Source organism: Rana temporaria, chromosome 2 (genome assembly GCF_905171775.1).
Source record: "Rana temporaria chromosome 2, aRanTem1.1, whole genome shotgun sequence".
In the NCBI taxonomy this organism is placed as follows: domain Eukaryota; kingdom Metazoa; phylum Chordata; class Amphibia; order Anura; family Ranidae; genus Rana; species Rana temporaria.
This window is the reverse complement of record NC_053490.1, coordinates 210726573-210751459: the sequence shown is the minus strand read 5'-3', so window position 1 is coordinate 210751459 and position 24887 is coordinate 210726573. Positions and strand designations below refer to the sequence as shown.

Genomic DNA, 24887 nt, shown 5'->3' with positions numbered 1-24887 from the left:
AACTGACCGATGGACCATTTTCATCGGATAACCCGATCGTGTGTGGGCCCCATCAGTTTTTTCCCATCGGTGAAAAAAAAAATAGAATCTGTTTTAAATTTTTCGTATGGTTAAAAAAACGATTAAAAAAAACGATCGTCTGTGAGGAAATCCATCGGTCAAAAATCCACACATGCTCAGAATCAAGTCGACGCATTAAACTTCATTTTTCTCTGCACGTCGTTGTGTTTTACGTCACTGCGTTGGACACGATCGGAATTTTAACCAACGGTGTGTAGGCAAGACTGATGAAAGTCAGCCTTAACGGATATCTGATGAAAAAATCCATCGGTTTGTTTTCATCAGACGAACCGATCGTGTGTACAGAGCATTACAGTTTGTTTTCTAGCTGTGTGGCTGTACCTGTGACAGGCACTTGTCAAGTGCTGACTATGCCTGCTCTTTCCGCCCCCTTGCTCCATTCAAAAAAGCTGTACTATCAGTTTCCACAATGAAAAGAATTTAGTGATTGGAGGAGTTAGGCCTTTCATTCATCCAACCGCCCTCCATTCATATAGCACTTTACATTGTGGGCAGGCATAGTCAGCACTTGACACGTACCTGTCACAGCTGCAGCAGCTTATATTAACCCTTGATGCAGTACCATAAAATCACTGCTGCACTGGGGGCACTGCCACCAGTACATGGAACACTCTTCAGGATATACCGATGCAGTTTTTTTTTTCAATCAGTAACTTCATCTAAAAAGCACTCTTCAGTTCCACTTTGGAGATGTTAGCACAAATCTTAATGGAAGTGCTGACTATCAATTTAAACAAGCTGCTAAAAGGCTTTCATGAAGCTTCAAGAAGGGTATATATATTACAAGGGTCAGACAGTTAACATCCCTTTTCTTTCAGTCCAAGTGGCATCAGGGCATAATGGTAGAACTATACTTTGGGGTTGATTTACTAAAGGCAAATCCACTTTGCACTACAAGTGTACTTGGAGGTGCAGTCGCTGTAGATCTGAGGGGAAGATCTGAAATGAGGGGAAGCTCTGCTGAATTCTATCATCTAATCATGTGCAAGCTAAAATGCTGTTCTTTATTTTCCTTGCATGTCCCCCTCAGATCTACAGAGAGTGAACTTCCAAGTGCACTTAAAGTGCAAAGTGGATTTCCCTCTAGTAAATAAACCCCATAATGTCTCAGTGTTGGTCAGGTAAGGAATAAAAGAGCATATCCAGCCCAGGAACATAAGTGTATCCAAAATGTGTCTCCTGCCTCTTGCCTGCCCTAGAGTATAAAATAAATAAAAGAACTCCGCACTATGGTCAAAGAAAGAGTGAAAAATATAAATAAATAAAACTGCTCCCCTAAAAGTGGGCGCTAAATAAGTGTAAATAAGAAATAAAGTGCAAGTGTTCAATTTTCATAGAACCTGTGATATAATTAATAACCAGTGAACGCAATAGTAAATTATAGTAATTAAAAAGCAATTTATATACAAAGTGCAATTGTGCTATCAACAACCAGAAATTAGGAAATAAAGTGCATGTGCTCAATAATAATATATGTCCAACGCAGTGTTTCTCAACTCCAGTCCTCGAGGCGCCCCAACAGTTCATGTTTTCAGGATTTCCCTGAGATGAATTGGCTGTGGTAATTACTAAGGCAGTGAAACTGATCAAATCACCTGTGCAAAAAAATGGAAAGCCTGAAAACATGACCTGTTGGGGCGCCTCGAGGACTGGAGTTGAGAAACCCTGGTCCAACGGAACAATCATGAATGGAAAAACGAACTGCATAAACAAACAATGCAATGGTCAGCAATAGTCAACCAGCGGTAAGAAACAAAAAGTGAATGTGGTTCCTTGAAATTCTACACCATCACCACTGCGACAATAGCGATATGGAAAAAACAACACCCAGTGGAAATAAGGGTAAGTGCCTACTTACCAAACCACCATGACCTCTTTATTATAAAGGAAGGTCAGGTGGAGCTTTAGTACAGTTTGGTTCTGTGGTCTGTACTAATACCATGGGATCAAGCCAGAAATAAGTCGGCCAGAATGATGGTCAGGAAAAGAATGAGAGAGGGCAAGCCATAGCGTGATTCCGTTTTAATAAGAATATACTTAAAAAAACACACAGGCCAAATGGCCGCTTACTTTTAAAAGTGCCTAAGCTTTGGCACTGAAGGTAACAGGCATGTTACAACCAGGTGTGTTGTGAAGCGATCGCCGCACTTGGTCTTGCTCGCATGGATCAGCGTGCATGTCACCACCTGGGAGTCCTGAAACCGGAAGTGGCCGAAGGTACTAACGTGACTGGAAAGCGCCTCGGCGTATGTTTCACCTTTCTGACGTTGTCAGAAATCATATCTATGATGTAGCACCCCCTAGCGTTGCTAGAGTTCATTTTTGTACAGAGTAGGTAAATTGTTTAGGCTTGGCTGGCAGCCAAGCCTGTGTTGTTTTTCTGCATCAGAGTTGAGTGACTGGGAGGCTGGTATGACTCACAGGCAGCATCTCTGAGACCTCACCCTACTTCTAGAAACAAGCAGAAGGTTCTAAGAGGATGGGAGTGGAGGGAAAGAGGAGCTGTTCTGAGGGCCCAGACCAATCCCCAACAGACTGGTTGGCAGGGGACAGGCCCCCTCAAATACTCAGGGTCAACACAGCTTGGGAGTGTGGAGTGCGGGTGGAAGATGGAGTTGGAGGCCTTTGAGAGTAACCCCCTAGTCTGAGGGGGAGGTGGGTGGACTCAGGCCTGGGCTTGGGTGCAGAAGGTACCCCTCTTCATGATACACAGGGGGATCTTGACCAGAAGGCACAGGAGCAAGGAGGGGACAGTAGGAGAACACTGTTGGGGGAAATCTCCAGGGAGGAAGACAGTCAGGAGGGCTGGTGAGTGTTACACTCAGAGGACTGAGAGGCATGCCTGAGGGGACTGGGTGCAAGCAGTCTAGGATGGATGAAGAGTCAGTCTGGGAGGACTGTGAAGTCTTAGTCACAGGGGCTAGTGAAAGGGGCAGCTGCAGCTGACAGTGCCCGAAGAGAGGGTACTGGGCTCAGTAGCCACAGGAATAGGAAAGCTAAGCACTAAGACCATTTTTTCTCTACCAAAGTGGGCCCGCGGTCCCAGCCTGCAAAGGGCAACTTTACAGTGCTAGTTGGCTCTGGAAGATGTTGTTCTACAAGCAAGATTGTGCTGGATGTAGAAGTGTAGAAGTGTAGAAGGAAGAAGAAGTGTATATAGTCGTGTCCCTGAAGAATTCTTTCTGTGCTGATCAAGTGGACATTCCATAATAACCCTATTCCCTATCAAGTTCAACTGATAAAATACAAAAAAACAAATCTCCCCAGGACTAATCTCTGACTTCAGCCTGTGTGGAAAATTTGTGTGCCTAGCTGTTCAGGGTGGGAGATACCCATATTCACCAACGGCTCTTAGGGGGGAGCACTAAAATGCTAAATTGTCTTTCAAGTCCCAGAGGGAGCTTGTCAGCTACACAGTCTGCACAAATGGCATGTCCACCTCTGTGAATATCTCCAAACTCAAGCCACTCAAGTCTGATTAAAAACTTTGCAAATGTTTTACATAAGTTTGCTGTCTACAGTGCTCTTTAAGCCAGTGTTTACAAGCGTAAGCGTGTGTGAACTATGCCTACCTGCTAAGTACGTTTTTGCGTACTGTAAAATGTACCGCAATTTTTAAGAATTCTAAGCTATATAATAACCATGGAATGATCTTTCTTCTTTAACGTTTATCAGCTGAGAATGAAAACACAAGAACTGAACAATTAACTTTATGTGTTCTGTGGGTCTTTTCCATTTTTAAACAGTACGTGATGGAGAGTTCATAAGCACAAAAACTGTTATCTTATACTAAGCATCACTGGAATATTGTGAGTCAGATCAGAGTTCAGATATTTTTGTAGCACAGCTGCAAAGACAACTATGTTTTGGGATTGTTGTTTTAAGAGAATGGTACAGAATGGTAGCTCTGAGCTAAATATGTTTTCCTCTGTTATAAGAACTGAAGGGAGAACAGTGGATATAACAACAATTTCCCAGGGGAATTAACACTGAGAAAAGAGAAAAAAAAAAGTGTGGTATTTTACCAATAAACAAGTAAGACTTCTAATAGTGTAAATAAATAATAATAATCAATAAAATTAAATAGGGATTAGAAATATTTTTTAATTTAGTGTTTGTAATAGGATTTTCTGTAATAAACCACACTAATTGGATTACAGATAGTGAATGAATGAATGAATGAAAAACTTATATAGCGCGGCACATGCGAACTGAATCGCCTCTGGGCGCTGGTTGTTTGTGTCTCATGCCCTCAGAAAAGCAGGGTTTTGATCTGCTTTCTGAAAGACAGGTGGTTTTGCTCCAACCGAATGCTGGTTGGTAAAGCATTCCAAAGCCTGGGGCCCTGGAAAGCAAACCTTCTTTCTCCTTTGGACTTGTATTTGGTTTTAGGAACCTTGACCAGATTTTGGTTGGTGGATCGCAGAATGCGGTTGCAATTGTGCGGTTTGATCTTGTCGCATAGATATCTAGGAGCCTTCCCATGGATGCACTTATGTGTCAGGCAGAGTGCTTTGAATGCAATTCTGTCTTTCACTGGCAACCAGTGAAGGGATCTCAGTGAAGGTGAGATTGATTCCCAAGATTTTTTCCCAGTCACCAGTCTAGCGGCCGTATTCTGTACGACTTGAAGACGAGCGATTTGGTACTTGGGGAGCCCGAGGTAAAGGGCATTTGCATAGTCCAGTCTGGAATTCACGATTGTTCCCACCACGACTGCTACGTCTTCTTTGGGGATAAATGGAATAAGTCTGCGTAGTAGGCGCATCAAATGGTGCGCCCCGCTGACTACGGACCCTATTTGTGCGTCCATTGTCATGAAGGTGTCAAACGTGACTCCTAGACTTTTGACTTTGGAGCTAGGGGAGATGATTTGTCCCAGAATGGGCGATGGTGTCCAGTTTGTTGCCGGTTGTCTCTTCCGACTGGCATCGAACATAAAGAGTTCTGTTTTAGCGCTATTGAGTTTGAGATAACTCTTAGTCATCCAGTTTTCTATTGAAGAGAGACATTTCTCTAATCTGAGATGATGATCCTTTTTGTGGCAGATGCGAAAATACAACTGCGTGTCGTCTGCATAAGAGTGATAGAGTAGTTCTTGGCTACTGATAATATCAAAGAGAGGACGAAGATAGATATTAAACAGCACCGGCGATAGGGGGGATCCTTGGGGGACCCCACATGGCACCGTGCGTTTTTCTGACGTGAAAGATCCCAGTTTCACTGTTTGTGATCGGTTTCCGAGAAAAGAGGAGAACCATCGTAAAGCATCTTCTGTGACTCCGGCGACTTCTGTTAGTCGTCTCAGTAGCAATTTATGGTCTACTGTGTCGAAGGCTGCGCTTAGGTCCAGCAGAACCAGGAGACACGATTCTCCTTCGTCTGCGGCCTCGAGCGCATCGTCCCATATTTTCAGTAAGGCCGTTTCTGTCCCGTGTCCGGGACGGAACCCGGATTGAAATGGATCAAGTAGGTTGTGGGTATCCAGATGCTGTTGCAGCTGATTTACCACCACTTTCTCCATTATCTTGGACAGAGCATTTAGACCTGTTATGGGACGGCGGTGAGTTGGGTCCATAGGATCCAAATTAGTTTTTTTCAAGATCGGCAGGATTGTGCCCTCTTTCAGCAGGGAAGGCACTATGCCTTCTTTAAATGACTGATTTATAAGCTGTGTGATTGGAGGCGCCAGGATGTCGGCACATTCCTTCAGTAGCTTGGTGGGAATGATGTCATTGGGTGCTGTGCTGTTCCGCAACGCACCAATGAATTTGTTGGTGGTATCGATGGCGATGGGTTCCAGAGTGAACTTAGTTGATTGTAGAGGCTTTCTGTCTGTGTTTTGTAGTTGATTGAAGAGGGGGCTGAGTGGAGTATTGTTTTGCCGAATACTTACCCGAATTTTTTCAATTTTGTTGATGAAGAAATCCGATAGTTCATTGCAGAACTCTTGGGTGTCTGAAGTGGGGACTTCAAGACATCCCGGATTCATGGTCTGGGTGACCATCCTGAAGAGTTCGCGTGGGCGATTCATTGCACTGTTAATCACCACGGAAAAGTGACGTTTTTTGGCTTTGAAAATTTCCTTGTGATATCGTGTTGTTACTGCTTTGTAGAAGTTGAGGCGGTCTTCTGAAGGACTTCTTTTCCAGGCGGCTTCCGCCCTTCTGCGCTCTTGCTTCAATAGCGCCAGCTGGTTATTGAACCAGCTGGACTTTTTTGCCCGGCTGCGGACTTTGCGCTTTGGTGCTGCTAAGTCGGCTGACTGTAGCAGAGCTGCATTTATGGCATCCAATGTATCTGAGGCTGCTAGCTGAGGAGGAATAACCCCAATTCGGTTTCCCAGGGTAGATCTGAAGAGTTCCGAGTGGAGCTTCTTCTGAGATCTAGCCCAGTGTATTGTCACCGGCTTGGGTATTTTCATAACTAGTGGAATTCTGGGAATTATGAAGCTAATTGCATGGTGGTCTGTCCATGGCAAAGGTTCATTACCCAAAATGTTTATTTTCAGATTTTGTCTGAAAATTAGGTCGAGTGTGTGACCTGAAGCATGCGTGGGTCCGCATATAAGTTGCTGAAGTCCTAACCCTTCCAGGTGGTCGATGCAGGCCTCCGCGATGGGATCCTGTGAGGAGTTGGCCCACAGATTGAAATCCCCGAGCAGCAAAAGATGATTGCTGTTAAGGGAGTAAGTGGATATGAACTCCGTTAATGCTGGAAGCAACTGCGATTTGGGCCCAGGGGGCCTATAGCAGAGGAGAATGTGAACGGTCTCCTGGGAGTGAGCTTGAAGTTGAAGCGTAAGGGTTTCCATAAAAGGTAGAGGATTTTGAAGGACCGGTTTAGTGATTGCAATATGAGACTTATGAATCACCGCCAGGCCTCCTCCTCTTTGCCCTATTCTATTTTCCGTTAAGATGCGATAATTTGCTGGTACCAGTTCTCCGAGAATGGTGTTGCAGTCGTCCGACAGCCAACTTTCTGTAATAAAGAGGCAGTCTAGATCGTTTTGTAGTAAGAAATCATGGATTTCTGATCGGTGTTTTACTGCCGATCTAGTGTTAAGCAACGCACATGATATGTGCTTGAGCTGTGTTGAATGGTTGAAATTTTTGATGATCGATCGACGATCGAATCTCAAAAGTTGATCTGATTTTAAGGCTTTTGTGGTGACGGCAGGTAATATTGTTGCGAATTGTCTCAGACCCCAAATGGTTTCTGCAGAGTATCGCAATTTAACCATTGTTGCCAGTCACCGTGGGCGGGGGTGCGGGTGTTGGGTGAGAGAGGATTCGCAGAATCCTTGCTCGAGGGAATTTTTTGGTCCAGAGGAAGGCAAAAAAACCCTGGGCAAGCTGGCCAATGTGCTGCGGCAGGGAAAAAAATTCCTTCCTGATCCCAGAAGGCGATCGGATCAAACCCTGGATCAAAGACTGAAGGCTATGGAGGGGAAAAGGGGGGGATGCTGGGTGTCACTGCTGCTGGGGTGTACCAAACTGGCCGCCAGGCAAAGCACAGGACCCAGGCTGGGGGGGGCTGTCAGCTTGGTAAAAACAGTAATTTTACCGATCAGGTTGCTGAACAGGGGGTGGAGGGGACCTCTAGGGGTGCGGGGGCGAAAATCCAGAGCGATCTGCACTATTGGAAGTAAATGCAGGGAGAACGGTCGGCGCGCCGGTAGGCCGCGGCTGAAGCCGCGGACTTTCCTAAGGTGCGGCGGCCGCGAAAAGGAGCAGGCTGGCGCGGGCGTGTAAAAACGCCGAAAAACGCCGAGAATACACCCAGGGGGGGGTGACTTGGGACCACCACAAACGTGGGTGGCCGTGCGGGCGGCGATGCCGGGCGAAAGATGGGGCAGAGAGCCGCAGTGTGGGGTCTGTGTGACGGCTGCCCTGATAAGGACGGCCGTCAGTGGTTCCCCAGGATGTCAGGCCCTGAGAGGCAGGGTCTTACCTGCGGAGGAAAGAGGAGTCCACGAGGAGAGAAAGGAGCTGGTTCCTGGTTCCAAGGAGCTGTTTCTTGTGCAGCGCAGGTATGGAGAGTCTGCCTAGCTTCTGACTGCCAGGTCTGGGTGAGAGCAGGCTCGTAAGCGGAAGGTCCGAAGCACCCTACTCCACCGCTGACACTGACTGACTGACTGACTGACTCAGTTCAATTTCAGAGTGCACAATTAAATGCACATTAAAGTGGTTGTAAACCCACCCTACAGGGTTAAGGAGATATTTTCAAAGAAATTGGCACCGCTGTCTACGGCGCATGCACGCCGTAGACAACGGCGCAGGCGCACTGAGCGGTGCCGTTTATGTGAATGGCATTAACTGGGTCAATGCCAAGTTTTCGCGCATGCGGGGGGACCTGAGTGACATCATCGCCTCTCCAGCCAATCCAGCGCCAGAGCAGCGAAAACAAGGAAGAAGCTCCAGGGCGTGACATCATCGTCGCTCCAGCCAATCACAGTGCCGGAGCAGCGAAAACAAGGAAGAAGCTCCACATGGCGGCAGAGGTGGACGAGACTGAGGCAGACTTCGGGGGCTTCGCTCTCATGCTGTGCATACTAGCTCATTATGACTTTCTCTTGCAGGTGTATTTAAAAAAATAAATTAAAAAATAGGGTTTACTTCCTCTTTAAACTATTACGTATTCTTAACAGTGTAGCAAGGTCTCCTGCCTACTTCAGTCTATTTAGAACCTCCAGGGCCAGAGATAGCTGACATCCTTCTGTATGTGGTGGGTTGTAAGGCATAGTGGGTGTAATGCAAGGTAGATTCATTGGGTGGCAGACACTTCTTGAATGCAAAGAGATTTTTTTTTCTCTTAACAGAACTTTGGGAGAGAGGGTTAGGGCCAGGACACACTTAGGTAGTTGCAATGTTAATTGGCAGACTCCGAGACTTCAACCATCCAGCAAGGCGCCATATCTGCATGTGTAGGAATGCTGTCTCTTATGGCAACAGTCTTCTAACAGTTTCTAACACAAAGTGTAACATTTTCTTTACTTCCACTACAATCACTTCTTGTAGTCCTTCAACCCAATGAGCTCCCAGTCTCTCTCACTAGACTAGATGATTCACTGCCACTGAATTCCTCAAGTTCCTCCAATCTTCACTGTAGTATCGTCCTCAAGTGTCACCCCCACGTCTCTGCTGGGTCCTTAGCTTGGAACTCAGATACTCATCAAGCTTCACCACACTGGCCTGCTCGGTCCCTGGTTTGACACACAAGGCTGCTCTGCAGGTGTCACCTTCCGCTGGCTGGGTCCCTGGCTTGATACCTGCTGAAGTTTTTCGCTTCTTCACCGTCCTCAGTTGGTGAGAATTCTGCTCCGGTACTTGCTTCAGCTACTCACTATGGTCCCTGGTAATAAGGTAGTTGGTCCCTTAAAGGGTGACAGCTTCCCCTCTACCTCCGACCACGACAGGTTCTCTGGCCGCAATCCCAACCCAGCACTGCTCTCTTGCTTCTGGATAGGCCCTCGGACATCCTAGAAACCAGATGTGAACGGGATAGGCCCAAACTCTGGCCTAGCAGCCCGGGCAATACAACGCCCATCCATCCAGACAGCCTAATATATAGGTTCTCCTAGCAGGCCAAGGGATTTAAGAAAATCCCTGCCCATTGGCTGGGATACCCCATATACCCATAATCTGACCTTGCATTGTCCTTCTCGTATCTAATTCCACGAGGTACCCGGCCACCTAGCGACAAAAGAGAGAAGTGCAGCAATTACAGTCTGAGTGAAATCAATTGATCCATAACAATGGGCCAAGATAGCTACTCCTGGCAAATTCATTTAGTAGCAACCCTGCCTAATCTCCAGGGTGATATAACAGCAAAATAGCTTTTAAGTCCCCTTTCACCTTTCTAGCTTCTTGTAATGTTACATAGTTTCATAGTTAGTTCATCTAGTTCAACCAATAAAGAAAAAAAATCATACAATCCCATATACACAATCCTAGTCAATATAAGAAAAGGCTGCACCTCACGTGGGTTCCAAATGACATTTATTGGAAGTTGGAAATATGCAAATATACAAATGACACCAATGTAGATGTGTTTGACACAACAGAGATGTGCTTAATCATTATACACAATCCTATATCCACAATTGACCCAGAGGAAGGCAAAAAAAAAAAAAAAGCAGTATCCGATTTGCTACAGCAGGGGAAAAAATTCCTTCCTGATCCCCCGAGAGGCATTGGATATTTTGAACTCTTGAGTTTAGTATTTAATAAGAAATTATCTCATAAATATAAAACCCCTATTTTACAGGAATTCAACAACAAGGAAAACAAAGGGACTGCTAAACTCCTGCATGTAATGGCGGCCTGGCTGTCATATCGATCCAAGTGTTCCATACTTTGAGCTACTGCATTGAAACAATATACTGAAACCACAGATTTATAAAGTCAAAGATGTAACTTTCATTTTCAGAAGGAGCAACCAGCAATAACGGCCTCCATACAAAAGAGTAGAGGTTTGATTCAGAAAGGCAGTCCTGAAAAATTGTGTTACTTTATTTTTTGGGTTAAGCTCACAATACCCCTAAAATGTTTGTAACGTCTCATTTTTTTGTTTTTTTGTTTTTAAATAACAAACAGGTTATACTTACCTCCTGTACTGTTGCAGTGGATTTGCACAGGACAGCCTTGATCCTCTTCTTCTCAGGTCCCTCTTCGCTGCTCCTGGCCACTCGACACTGTCGAGTGCCCCCACAGCAAGCAGCTTGCTATGAGGGCACCCTAGCTGAGCTGCAGCTCCCTGTGTCCATTCAGACCCTGCCTCCTCTCACTCCTGATTGGTCAACTGACGGATGGCCAAGGGACTCATGGACATCGCTGGACAGTGATGGGGCTCAGGTAAGTATTAGGGGGTGCTGGGGAGGCTGCTACACACAGAAGGCTTTTTACCTTAATGCATAGAATTCATTAAGATAAACAAAAACTTCTGCCCTTACAACCACTTTAACTGTTGACTTCTTTCATTCCTATACATTCCTATACTTCTTTATGTGATGTAATCAAATATGGCAGTAGATGTGTGTAGTTGACTACAGACAGCGGTTGATAGACAATTAACCAGTTAAGGACCACTTTAACCCAATATACGTCAGCAGAAGGGCATGGCTGGGCACAGGCACGTACCTGTACGTCGCCTTTAAGAGCCCAGTCATGGGTCACGAGCACGCCACTGGCGGCACGCTCACGACCTGGTCCTGTTCTCCGTGACCGCGGGACCCAATCACCGCCGGTGTCCCACGATCGCGTCACAGAGAGGAAGAACGGGGAGAGAGGAAGAACAAACCTTCCCCGTTCTTCCTAGTGTGGCTGTCACTGATCGTCTGTTCCCTGTGTTAGGGAACGACGATCAGTGACATCACACGCACAGCCACGCCCCCCCACAGTAAGAACACTCCCTTAGGGCACACCTAAACCCTACAGCGCCCCCTCCTGGCTAACACCTTCACTGCCAGTGTCATTTCCACAGTAATCAGTGCATTTTTATAACACTTTTCGCTGTGAAATGACAATGGTCCCAAAAATGTGTCAAAAGTGTCCGATGTGTCCGCCATAATGTCGCAGTCATGAAATAAATCACTGATCGCCGCTATTACTAGTAAAAAAAAAATATTAATACAAATAAAACCATCCCCTATTTTGTAAACGCTATATCTTTTGTGCAAACCAATCAATAAACGCTTTTTTACCAAACATATGTAGAAGAATATGTATCGGCCAAAACTGAGGAAAACATTTTTTTTTATATATTTTTTGAGGATATTTATTATAGCAAAAAGTAAAACATTTAGAATTTTTTTCAAAATTGTCGCTCTATTTTTGTTTATAGTGCAAAAAAATAAAAACTGCAGAGGTGATCAAATACCACCAAAAGAAAGCTCTATTTGTGGGGGGAAAAAAATGCCAATTTTGTTTGGGAGCCACATCGCACGACCGCGCAATTGTCAGTTAAAGCGACGCAGTGCCGAATCGCAAAAAGGGGCCAGGTCCTTTACCTGCATAATGGTCCGGGTCTTAAGTGGCTAATCATATTTTTTTTAGCAAGGTGCTAAATATATGAATGCTTTCATATAGGTGGACCTGTTCAGAGTAACTTTGGTAATCAATACTCTCATTGTGATCGCTATGTTTTTTGGTGATAAACTATACAAGTGATAGTAAAGTGTTACTAAACCCAGGACCCTGCATTCACAATATCTGGTCTCCCACAGTACACAGAAGATGGAAATGCAAATATTCTAGTAAATATTAACTGCTAAATACTTTTTCTCATCAGCAGTTCATAGCAGTTTTGTGACTTTTATCAGTTCCTGGTTAAAGTTTGTAGGAGGAGTTTTCATACTGCACTGGCAGTCCTATCAGGATGCAGGACCCCTGACCCTCTGTCTGGACAGTGCTGATTGGCCCTGTGCTGATCACATGCACTCTCCCAAGAAAAGAAAACAAACTCTCTAGCAATACACACCAAACTGAGCATGTGCAGAATGACTCCACTAACTCTGTCTTATCCGGACCTGTTATAGAGTCAGTGGAAGAAGAGGAGGACCTGTACCTACAGGATCAAATAGCCTTTTTACACAATGCAGAGGATTAACCCCTTAGGTTCCACAGTGAGTATAACAAGCATGCTTTACTGTATATATAGAATGATTTTACTGTTGTGGGTTTAGTAACACTTCAATGCCTTTCTACTGATTGACTTAACCTCTTCTTAAAGTGGTTGTTAAGCTACTTAGTGTTCGTGCTACAATCCCCCCTGTCATTATAAATGATTTGCACCAGCGTATGTGTTTTGTAAAAAATACCCCAATATATCCCCTTTTCCTAGCGCTGCTCGATGCTCACGTGAGCGGCCACTTCTCTCCTGTCTCTCGATCTGACAGCAAAGCGGGCAGGGCTGAGAATCCCCTGCTGACATCAGCCAGGAGAAGGAGAGGAGAGGCGGCCGGTCATGCGACCATCGAGCGGCGCTAGAAAATAAGGTATAGAGCAGCGTATTTTTACAAAATACATACAATGGGGCAAATCATTTATTATAACAGAGGGGATTGTAGCACGAGCACTAAGTTATGATAGCAGCAGGAGGGGAGGGGAATAATCAAAGCTGACAGGCAAATAGGGAGGGGAGAGAGGAGGACAGAGGAGAGCTGCGGATGATGGAGGTACGTAAACTGACCACAGTGTCAGAGCTCAGCAGCCATGATAAACCATGGCCAGTTTGCAGGGGGAGGGCATAACCAGGCAGGATCAGTCAGGTATTTCAGGTGATAGAAATTACACAGCACAAACACTGCGCTGTATAACATGCTTTAAAGGAACATGATCTAATTTTTTTTTTTTTAGGGTAACAAGCACTTTAACAGTAACCTAACACACTAAAATCAATGCCCTACAGATGAGGTGTTTGTCTATAAACAGTTAAAGTGTGAAAGGGATATAAGTTAATGTTAGTTCTTTAGTTCTGTATGTGCACCAATTGGAGAGATTGTTCTTTACTTCCTGCCCTTCCTTCCTCCTTTGCTATTGATGTAACATTGCGGGTACCAATCGTCTACACAATTTTAACTAGAAAAAATAAATCTCAGATAGCTTGATCCTCACTAATAGTCACTGTGCATACATAAAGCCTGTTATGAAAAAAATAAAAATGAGTTAGCGTCTCAATCCAACTAAATATTGTGAAATAAGAATGAAGATGATCAGGCATGTTAGACGCTCTACCAACATAATACTGTTTATTGAAGTGGGGAACAGTTTACCTTTGGCAGTTCTGTTCTGCTGAATCTTGAGGAGGAAGATCCCAGAGATCATTGATATTAAGTTCAGAGAGCCGGTAAGCCTTCCTTGCAAGTGATGTAATCCAGTTTAAAGTCATAAAGGAAAAGCAACCAGCATTATCTATAGGATGACGATGTCTGCAAATAAATACACAGTTAAAAAAGACTGATTTCCTTCTGATTTCACATAAATTTAAATCTAATTTGTTACAAAGCAAAGCATAGGACTAATTAAAGCTATCATACATTTAGTGTAGTGCAGGTACTGTTTTCTGACAATAGGATTTTCTACAGTATGAGGTCTACTTATCAATGAGTTCACTGTGCAAATATGTCAGAATGCATGAACAATTCACAAATACCCTTGCTAATATTTTAAGTAAGTGAAACTTTTATGTTGTCTTTTACAGGCATTTTAGAATGTTTTAACATTTGAATGTGTAACATTTGCCCAGCAGCAATGTTAACATGGAACCAAAGAACATTCAGTTTTGCCCTATTAGCACACCAACCGCAGCTTTATACATTGAGTGAAAAATGCCAAAAATTAAGAATGAATCCTGGATAATTTACAAAGAATGAATGTACAGGTAGTTTCGCTGTATGAATAGCTATTAGATTTAAAAACAAAACAAAACAAAAAAAACCTATTATGTGTTGTCCTTTACCTTATTTTGTTATTTTCAAATAATTTCTTATAGTGTATAAAAGCCAAAACCTTTTTTATTTTTTGGATAGAGTCAAGAACAGTACACATGCCACGGCCACAAAGTCTTGCTTCACAGCCTTGGCAAAAATTTACTGGCATGGGCTGTCACTTCCGGACAACGGTATTACCGCAAAAAACGGGACTCATTCAATGGAATGGGGCTGCAACCACCCGGCAACTGTGTGCAATGTACAATGCAGTAGTGTGACATTTTGAGGGTTAAAACAGGTGGTGAGAAGGCAAAATATCACATCCTTACTGCCTGTCAAATGCCCAAAGTTCATGTGAACAAGTCCTTAGACTTTTATCACATGAACAGGTGTCCAGGTGAAGAATCCATCTCTATTTCAGTCAAACTGACGATTTTGGATTTTTAGTCCTGGTAACAGCAGATGTAATTTAAATGTTAAAGCTCAACTGCCCTTTCAAGTTAAGTTAGCAATACATACCAGATGCATCAAAACAGAAGAGGTGCAATATCTTAAGCCTCATACACACTATCAGTTTTCCTGCAGGTTTTTCTCTTCGGGGTTTACCAAAACCATGTAGTGCAAGGGCCTGCCTGATTGCATACAAATTGAAACTTTTTAAGGTTTGACCTCATATTACATGGTTTTGGTAAACCTGAAGATAAAAACCTGCAGGAAAACTGATAGTGTGTATGGGGCTTAACAGTTGGTTTTCTTAAAGCGGAGGTCCGCCTAAAAAAAAACCACATTAAAAGCCAGCAGCTACAAATACTGCAGGTGCTCACTTTTAATTAATGGACACTGTAACGGGAGGGCCCGTGGAACCCAGAAGCTCTTAGAAAGTATGAGCCAGAAAATAATGGACATTCAGAATATGTCTTGGATTGCTTTAAAAATGGTTCTGTAATGTTTATCCACAATATCTCTCAGGGTATATGCCATATTAGAAGAGTGACTCATTCATAATGTTGGGACACATACTGTTAGATGCTAATGTCACAAACTACAGCCCGCACGTCTGTTTGTTGTGAGGTAAATGAATCTAGGATGGCTTCTGAGGATCTTTCATTGCGCTCGTGCTAATTGACCCTGTAATTGTGTGAAGATGTATTTATGATAATGTGTATTGTAAGTAAGCAGACAGCCAGTCTGGGAAGCCTAAAGGTCATGTGTATGAGTCATCAGCTGTAGTTAATTAGCTCATGTAAATTAGGCCTGGTCAAAGGTGTATAAAAGTTGTAGTTTTTCAATAAAGTGTCAGACCTGCTTGAACCTCAAACAGAGCTGTGTCTCGTTAATGGGGGGATTTATTCTTATGGGTCTTGTTCGCCTGACTGTGGAGTGTCGATAGCTGCCTTGTGTTTGGAAAGGGAATATCCTAAACAGCTTTAACCCTTTCGCATTTGGGGTGCCGTTACAGGCACTTACCTGTCCAAGGTGCCCACAATGTTGGCAGCCGAAGCCGAACAATTGCTCGGCTCTCGGCTGCCCCTGCCCCCATCCTTAGTGAGGGAATCAGGAAGTGAATCATTGCGTCTTCACTTCCCGGTTCCCTACTGCGCATGCGCGAGTCACGCTGCGTGTCCTTACTGGTACCCGCTGTCTCCTGGGATCAGTGTGTTTCCCAGAAGACAGTGGGGGGAAGGGGAGAGGAGTCTACGCCCGGAAGTGGGTGCAAATACCTGTATTATACAAGTATCTGCACCCCCTCCCCCCTGAAAGGTGCCAAATGTGACACGGGAGAGGGGGAGGGTTAAGAAAAGCGGAGGTTCACTTTTTGTGTGGACCTCCGCTTTAAGAAAGATGTCACAGTCAGAATAGAAAAGCCTGTCCACTGCCATGTTGTAAATTACTCTCTCTGTATGGAAGAAGTGGTCTCTGAAGTGGTTCAATGCACCCCCTAAACTCTGCAATCAGCAAAGGTCATGCTCCCTGCTGAATGAAGATCTCTGGCTCCCTGTCTGCAGGGGGCATGTCGGACCTCTCTTCAGTGTCCACTGCTTCCACACAGACAGCATGTGTCCTTCACTACAGCATGAAGAATGTAATAGAATGCATGAAGAAAACCACTGAAGAATGTATTATTCCTTGAGAAGAGATATTTAAGTGAGGCGGGGCGTAGCTGATGAGGAAGTAATCCCCCCCCCCTTTCCCCGTCCCCGCCCCACTGGAGAACATTGGACAATGCTTTCTAAGGTTTTTTTGGTCTTCCTCTGAATCATCTGTGCATAAAAGATTCTGTTTACGGAAGTATTCAATGTATTTATTTAGTCATATTTTTCTATTGGTTGAACTTGATGGACTGGGTGTATTTTTTTCAGCCTGATTAACTATATAAGTATGTGACAAACTATAAAACTTTGCACGCCTTTGTGCTGATGCCTGCGGAACAGAAATGGCGCTGCTCAAAATATGGGATGACGCTCTAGAGGCCGCAGACAAAGGAGAATCTTGTCTCCTGATACTGCTGGACCTAAGCGCGGCTTTTGACACTGTAGACCACGGACTACTACTTGCTAGGCTAGCTGAAGTAGCCGGAGTCGCTGAAGGTGTTTTACCCTGGTTCTCCTCCTTCTTGGAAAACCAATCACAAATAGTGAAACTGGGGTCTTTCACTTCTGAAAAACGTACGGTGTCATGCGGAGTCCCTCAGGGATCTCCCTTATCGCCAGTATTGTTTAATATCTATCTTCGCCCTCTCTTTGAAATCATCAGTAACCAGAAGTTACTTTACCACTCCTATGCAGACGACACACAACTGTATTTCCGCATCTGCAACAAAAAGGATCATTCTCTTGGACTAGAGAAATCCCTTACTCTAATAGATAACTGGATGACAAACAGTTATCTTAAACTCAATGGTTCGAAAACAGAACTTCTCCTGTTTCACGCTAACTGGAAAAATCACCCCGCGTCAACATGGACTCCCCCACCCATTCTGGGTAAAACTATCACCCCTAGCACCAAAGTCAAAAGTCTCAGAGTCATTTTCGATACCTACATGACAATGGATGCACAAATAGGGTCAGTAGTCAGCGGATCCCACCATCTGCTGTGCCTACTACGCAGACTCACGCCCTTTATCCCGAAAGAGGACATTGCAGTCGTGGTGGGAACAATCATCAATTCCAGACTCGACTACGCAAATGCCCTCTATCTCGGACTCCCCAAATACCAAATCACTCGTCTGCAAGTCGTTCAAAATACGGCCGCTCGACTAGTGACTGGAAAAAAAACATGGAATCAATCTCATCTTCACTGAGATCCCTTCATTGGTTGCCAGTAAAAGACAGAATCACTTTCAAGGCACTCTGCCTAATACATAAGTGTATTCAAGGAAATGCCCCCCAATATCTATGCGAAAAAATAAAAGCCCATAACCCCAATCGCATTCTGCGATCCACCAATCAAAACCTCCTCCATATACCCAAAGCCAGATACAAGTCCAAAGGAGATCGAAGATTTGCAGTCCAGGGACCTCGCCTGTGGAATGCACTACCAACCACCATCCGACTGGAGTCGGACCACTTGGCCTTCAGGAGAAAGATTAAAACCCATCTCTTCTGAGGTCAAGGGGTTCCTTACCCATGAAATGGATACAGCGCCCAGAGGCGATTCAGTTCGCATGTGTTGCGCTTTACAAGTCTCTCTCTCTCTATCTCTCTCTCTCTCTCTCTCTCTCTCTCTCTCTCTCTCTCTCTCTCTCTCTCTCTGATTTAAACTAAAAGTTCAAGTGAGCTTTAATTTAGGTGTTCCCTACATTGGTATTTCGATTATGATTTGAATGAGAACACCTGGACTGAAATCAGGGTTGCAATTCATACACGTTGCTTAGCTTGAGTTTTCCACACCATGCTCATTCCACCTTGTCTGTATGGACTTGGCTTTGTGCACCTCAACTCAATATTTGGAAGAGTGTCCACATAATATTGACTATATATGTAACCTTTACCTTTTTCATTACTGTCTTTTAGCCACTACTACTGCTCATAGAAAAGTTGATATTTAAAACACATTTTTAAATTTAAATTATACAGATAACATGCAGGCCACCATCAACCTAAAGTAAAGTGCACCTGTGCCTAGAATAATGTCATTAAAGTTTTATATAGTCTTAACAAGCAGTGAAAGGTTTTTAAAACAAGCCCTCCCTGATCTCTATAGCTGCTTGCACTGTGAAGTAATTTATTCCCAACGATCTTTGAAGGAGAAGTTCGGGAATACAAAAAACAAACATTCATACTCACCTAGATGGCTGCAGCATTGATTCAATGCTGCCGCTGTCTTTTGCTGGATCTACACCAAGAAATGGGTGATCAAAGACTGCTGATTGCTCAGTTCTTGAGTCTGCTCTGAAGCTGCATTCACACCTGAGCGTTTTGTCACCTGAAGCGCGACACTCAAATACGCTAGAGGGGAAAAAATACATTATACCCTATGGAGATGGTTCACATCTGCACGCCGATACGCCTGACGCCGAACGACTGAAGCTCAAACAAGTTCCGGACCCTTTTTTGTCACGCGTATCGGGCGGTTTGGGCGTATTTGAGCGTTTCCATTTCCCATAGAAAGCAATGGAAACGCTCGATTCAAGCGACTTGCGTGACAACGAGCGTTTGCTACGGGCATTTCGTCGCTTTAATCAATAGAACTTTTCACCCAGGCAGGAGATTAAAAAAATCTACCAACATAGCAACAATTGATGAAAAGATGATAATTTTTCCTATTGGCTAAAATAAAAAACGTCGAAGTACAAAAATGTCTGACGACGCTGTATGCAAACACGCAAATAAGCATGAATACGCGTGACAAAACGCCGGGAAAAAAACGCCCAAAAAAACAACTGAACGACCGACTCCAGGTGTGAATGCAGCCTAAGAACAGACTGTTGTGCCCCTCCAGTGCTCACTGAAGCGTCAGGCTGTGGAGGGGGCAGGAGTGGCTGGCTCAGGCTCTCAGCAGCACTCTGAGAGCCTGCTGCTGGTCGGGCATCTGAGCAGATCCAGACATCAGCTGACAGCGGGCTTTAGTTGTCAGCTGAATCTGGATCACAGGAGTGCAGGACTAGGTGTACTCCTGTGACCCAGAGGAGAATTGTGGCTAAAAGAGAGAAACTCCCACCCAAAGCCTTGCCCCTAATGCATCCTACCCATCACAGGGCTTAGTCCCTACATGTGGTTTCAAGTGGGAGTTTGTAGTGTGCTGTCAATGGAATGTCATTGGTTTGCAGCCTGCTGTGCTCGATTAAAGCTTGGTAACAACTACTATGAGTTTATATCAGAGGGCTAACAGGCTACTAAGATTCTCCAGCAATAAAACATAATAGGGAAAAAACTAAGGTTTCAGTGCCTCTGTTGTGAAGATGAATTTCTCTGCAGTGGCTATAGCTTCAGTGGTGAATGACAGCTTGTTTTAACATGCTTTTACTGCTTATTCAGAATATGCAACTACTGCATCAGCTGGGCACATGTTTATCCAAACTGTTGACTACACTTTGCTAAATTTCAAACCAAAAAAAAGCAGAGATGAAAACTGTAAGAATGTTTGCAACTTTTTCCTAAAGATTGGAATTGGAACCCTAAGGCCCCTTTCACACTTGTGTGACTTGTCCTGTGACTTGGGACTGCAAAGTCTCATTACAAGTTATTTCCAATGATTTCCAATGAGTACCATTCATATCTGTGCAACATCAAGTCGCAGCAACTTCAAAGTAGTTCCTGAACTACTTTGGTCCAACTTTGATGTGACTTGAGGTCTATAGACCTCAAGATTACACATGGAGTGCTTCAAGTCACGTCAAAGCTGTGGCAAAATTGCGCGACTTTCAGGTTGCACAAATGTGAAAGGGGCCTTAGGATGCATTGTACTTGATGGTACACTTGCATTCAACAGTTTTGTAATGCACAGTGAAAAGTATAATGTCTTATTTAGATGCTTTGCATTGTGATCAGAAATGCAACCAAACCCAATTGTACACCCCTGCTCTATATATTCACAATTAATTTCTCTAGGAAATTCTTAGCTTTTTTTCTTTTTTGAGCCACTGGACACAATACAGTTTTTAGAATGGAAAGGTGCACTCACTCTCAGCCAGACACATGTTTTTTTATATAATGGAAAGCTGTGCTCATCACCTGCTATTTAATAGATGTATTTATAATACCATGTGGAAAAAGGAACTAGCACATGCTAATGCTGATTCCTTTTTCCCAGATGATATTATAAATCAGGGGTAGCCAACCTCGGCCCTCCAGCTGTGGTGAAACTACAAGTCCCATGAGACATTGTAAGACCCTGACAATCACAGGTATCCTAGAATCAGAGACATGATGGGATTTGTAGTTTGAAAACAGCTGGAGTGCCATGGTTGTCGCCTACCCCTGTTATAAATAATCATACTACTCAGAACGTGTGTGAGTGTGGCTTTCCATTATATGAGCTGTCCGACAGATCTGTTGGTAGAGTTCACTGAACACTTAAAACAGGGTGTAGGAAGGCCACTCACATTAAAGCTACATGGGGAGGCAGAGCTTACATGGTCTTTAACCTCGCGTGTACACCTATGCAATGTCTTAATTTTATGTACAGCACTATATAATCCATTGTTTTATGTAGACATATAAATATATTTTCCTGTGTCAATACACACAATAACCACAAATTACTTTTTGCTTTCAAAACGGTACTCTCTGTTGGAGGGACCATGGGCTGGGGGACACAGTTGTAAGTGAGCAAACACACAGTCCAAGTGGTATAAAGAAATCTTGTGTTGGGTGATATGATTAACAAGGTAGTTGCAGTTGGCAATGGAAGGCACTTGAATCCAGTTAACACAGTCAGCACTGCAGATAATAAGGCTACACAATATAACAGTCATAACTTGCACAGCGGTTCAGTAGAAGATTACTTCCAATGACTCATGAAGGTATCAGCAGTTCACTTAGTATGGCTGTAAGGCACTAGTCCAGGTGAGCCCTGTTTTACCCAAGGACAGCTTCTGCTAGAGGTGTGGCATAATGGATAATTAATTGGCACCACCTCTGTCCTGCAAGGGGGGTTTCCCAGAAGCTATTTCTGAATTGGCACTATTGACGAAGTAATAGCGCTGCACAATCAGTCCTTGTACAGGAACTTCTCCTGTGCTATTACTCTCTATGCAAATTCTCTGTCCCTAACCTATCCACTCACTCCAAAAGGAGCTCAGAAACCCTATTTTAAAAAGAGTTCCCTCAACCAAGATAGCCAATGAAGGTCATCAGCAGTGTCCAGTCGGGTAGCTACCCCCTCTGAGACACCAATAGGGTTTGCAGAGGAAAAATTCTCCCCAGAGTCTCTGCTCCATCAGTACAGTGGCACAGCACCACCTACTGAATGGGGGACAAACTGTACCTGCCTACACTGTGATACCAAAATTGCAGGAGCCTCTTGAGGCTTTGACAGGTTCTCTGCTATAACCAACGACTGGGAGTGTAGGCACAGACAGAGCTCGTCCCAGCTCCATATGTCAAAATTAGGAAAAAGAAGTCCTGTTAGCCACACATCACTGCATGACCCTGTGTGTAAGTATGTATGAGCCTCAGCTGGGTTTCAACCAGGCCACGCCCCCAAAGTGTTTCGCTCCACCCCGAAGCTTAATCATGGGGAACATGACTAAGCTCCAAGGGTAGAGCGAAACTTATTGGGGACATGGCCTCATTTGACCCCGGGCTGAGACTCTTACATACTTACACACAGGGTCTTGCAGTGATGTGTGGCTAACAGGGCGTCTCTTTTTCCCCATATTGCACCTGCCTACTCCTCTGTTTCAGGTTGGTATCATTATATTTACCCAACAAGCATTTACATTTTTTTTTTTCAGATAGAGTGTGGGAAAAACATTGTGTCAGATTTGTATTTCCCCTTGTGTCCCTGAAGGCAAGATGCGCCACCTTTATTTGTCCAATGTCACCAGAACCAGAGCTGAATGGAAATATTGCAGGAGGGACACCTTTTCCAACAACAAATAAGAGAGTTTCCCCTTTTGGATGAGTTTCCACTATTTTTCTTTTTTTCTGTCTTCCCAACAGAACCAAAACAGCAGGAAAAAAAACTGCCAAGCATTGTAACCATTTCCTACTCTATCCAAAATTGAATTGGGGGGTGTTCAACAGGGGTAGTTACAGGGGACTACTTATAACATATTTACAAGCAGTACAAATGCCAAAAATAAATAAACAATATGTCTATTAACCTCTGTGCTTTTCTGGTAGCCTTTCTAAATGTTCTTGTGACCTTGTTATACAGAGTGACTGCTTGTTTGATTTTTATGAAATTACTTCTCACCTGCCAATACATAATTACCTCTCACCTGCATTAAACATTTCCTCTTGCATTACAACAAATTACCAAGTAAATAAGCTAAATCTGAACTAACTGCAAACATGCACATTGAGCAACTTTATTACGCAGGCTCTGTTATCTGCCAGTGTCAGGTCACCTGAGGCCAGGTGACAGATTCATACAGTTGGGGTCAGGAGTGTACTGCTAAGGTAGTGGACCTTACAGATGACTGCTGTGGATGGAGCTCTGGGTGGTTCAGGAAGCAGGTCCACTGGAGCACCAACACGGATCACACTGGGAGCTAGAGCATGAGATTCCCCAGGGCGTGAAGTCTAAGAGCCAACAGGTGTTCACCAGAGCCTCAAGTGTTGAGGATGGGTTCGGCTGCAACTCCAGGTAGCGCCCCCCGGGGTCACTCAGCTCAGACTTATGGACTGGCTCGGGTGGACACAGCAGAAGTAGCAGTCCAGGACAACACGGGATAGTCAGGAGATAAGCCAAAAAGTTGGGGCAATGAGCAGACAGGGATAGACAGGAGAACACACCAAAGGCAGACAGGGATAGTCAAAGAACAAGCCAAGGTCGGTAAACAGAATCAGATGTAGAGCACACAGCAAGGGGTACACAGTATTGATCAGCAAGGCTTGGCTTGAAGTGCACAAGGTTAATATAGGGTTTCCTGTTAAAGGTTGGGGTGGAGCCATGCTTGAGGGAAGATTACTTAGGCACACAGGTGAACAGCGACCGGTCTCTAAGCTGAACATAACAGATAGGTAAGCAGATAGACATGAACATTACTGCAGATTCATGACAGTCAGTACCTGATGACACGTGCATATTATAGATCATAGGAAGCAGAAGTCAAACCAAAACTGTTGGGTTGCTGGCAGTTACGGTATGTAAACCACCCTGCACTGGCTTCTCCATAGGAAAATACTGGGAATTCACTTCTGAGTATGACAAGAGAGGCTAGGTTCAAGTAGCTATGATGGTTGAGTTGCACTGGCAAATCTTCCACCAGAATCAGAGAGTTTTAAAGCACTACAATGGTTTAGCTTATTTGACTCCTACAGTCTAGCTTGTACTAACAATGCACAGAGATTATTTTGAAAAAAAAAAAGTTGATTCAATTCTGACATCAATTACCTGTGATTTTAATAAATTAGAAAGGATCACATGTAAGCTTTGTCCTAGATATAAACCACTAAAAAAATAACGCAGTGGATGGACGCCTAACTCCTCTGCTCCATGTCGCCTGAGCTAACAACAGGACAGACTGGGCTCTATTTAACTGCGTTTGTGCCATTGATTGCCTGTTGAGCACCACCATCCTCTACCCATTCCGTGGGTATGCACCAGAACCCCAAACAAGGCCAGCCAAAGTCTTGCCCAAACCTCTGGCTCCTGATGAAATCATGAGGCTCTCGCTGGATGATCCTGCCACTCTAAAGGACAGTCTGCAGTAATACTCCTCAGAGCTTTAAAGCCTGCTGGAGCCCTCTGCCGAAATTATGCTTCAGAAATTCCAATTGATAGTTTGGGAAGAGATAGCGGCTGCATATTGTAAGCTCTCCTCTGACTTAGGTAAAGGCCTTAAAGTGATTGTAAAGCTACATTTTTGTTTTAAAAAAAATAACAAGCATGTGATACCTCCCCTGTGCAGTTCGTTTTGCACAAAGTTGCCCCAATCATCCTCTGCTGGGGTCCCTCGGCAGCGCCATCAGCTCCTCCCAGCATCGAATAACCCCCTAGGAAAAAGTACTCTCCCAGGGGGTTGCCTTTTGGGTGCGTTCCCGAGTCCAGCATTTGCGTCCACAGACGCAGAATGCTGAACTCAACCCTGCTCCCGCGTCATTGCATTAAATTGGCAGCAGCGGGAGCCAATAGCCGCGCTTCTATTAATCTATCCAATCAAGAGCCGAGAACCCCCGGGCCGAGAGGAAGAGCGCGTCTCCACCATGGGAATTACAGGGCTCAGGTGAGTAAAACGGGGGGCTTGGGGGTCGGTCACTGTCAG

At 44.3% G+C, this 24887-nt stretch overlaps 1 protein-coding gene across 1 annotated transcript in view; it reads right to left on the bottom strand.

Moving 5' to 3' along the window:
- LOC120926435 (multidrug resistance-associated protein 5-like) overlaps window positions 1-24887 on the bottom strand; it is a 124529-nt gene that overhangs the window by 87735 nt on the left and 11907 nt on the right. Inside the window, exon 3 of the mRNA XM_040336345.1 lies at window positions 13856-14011. Coding sequence (XP_040192279.1) covers window positions 13856-14011 — 156 coding nt within the window. The remainder of the gene's footprint in view (window positions 1-13855; window positions 14012-24887) is intronic.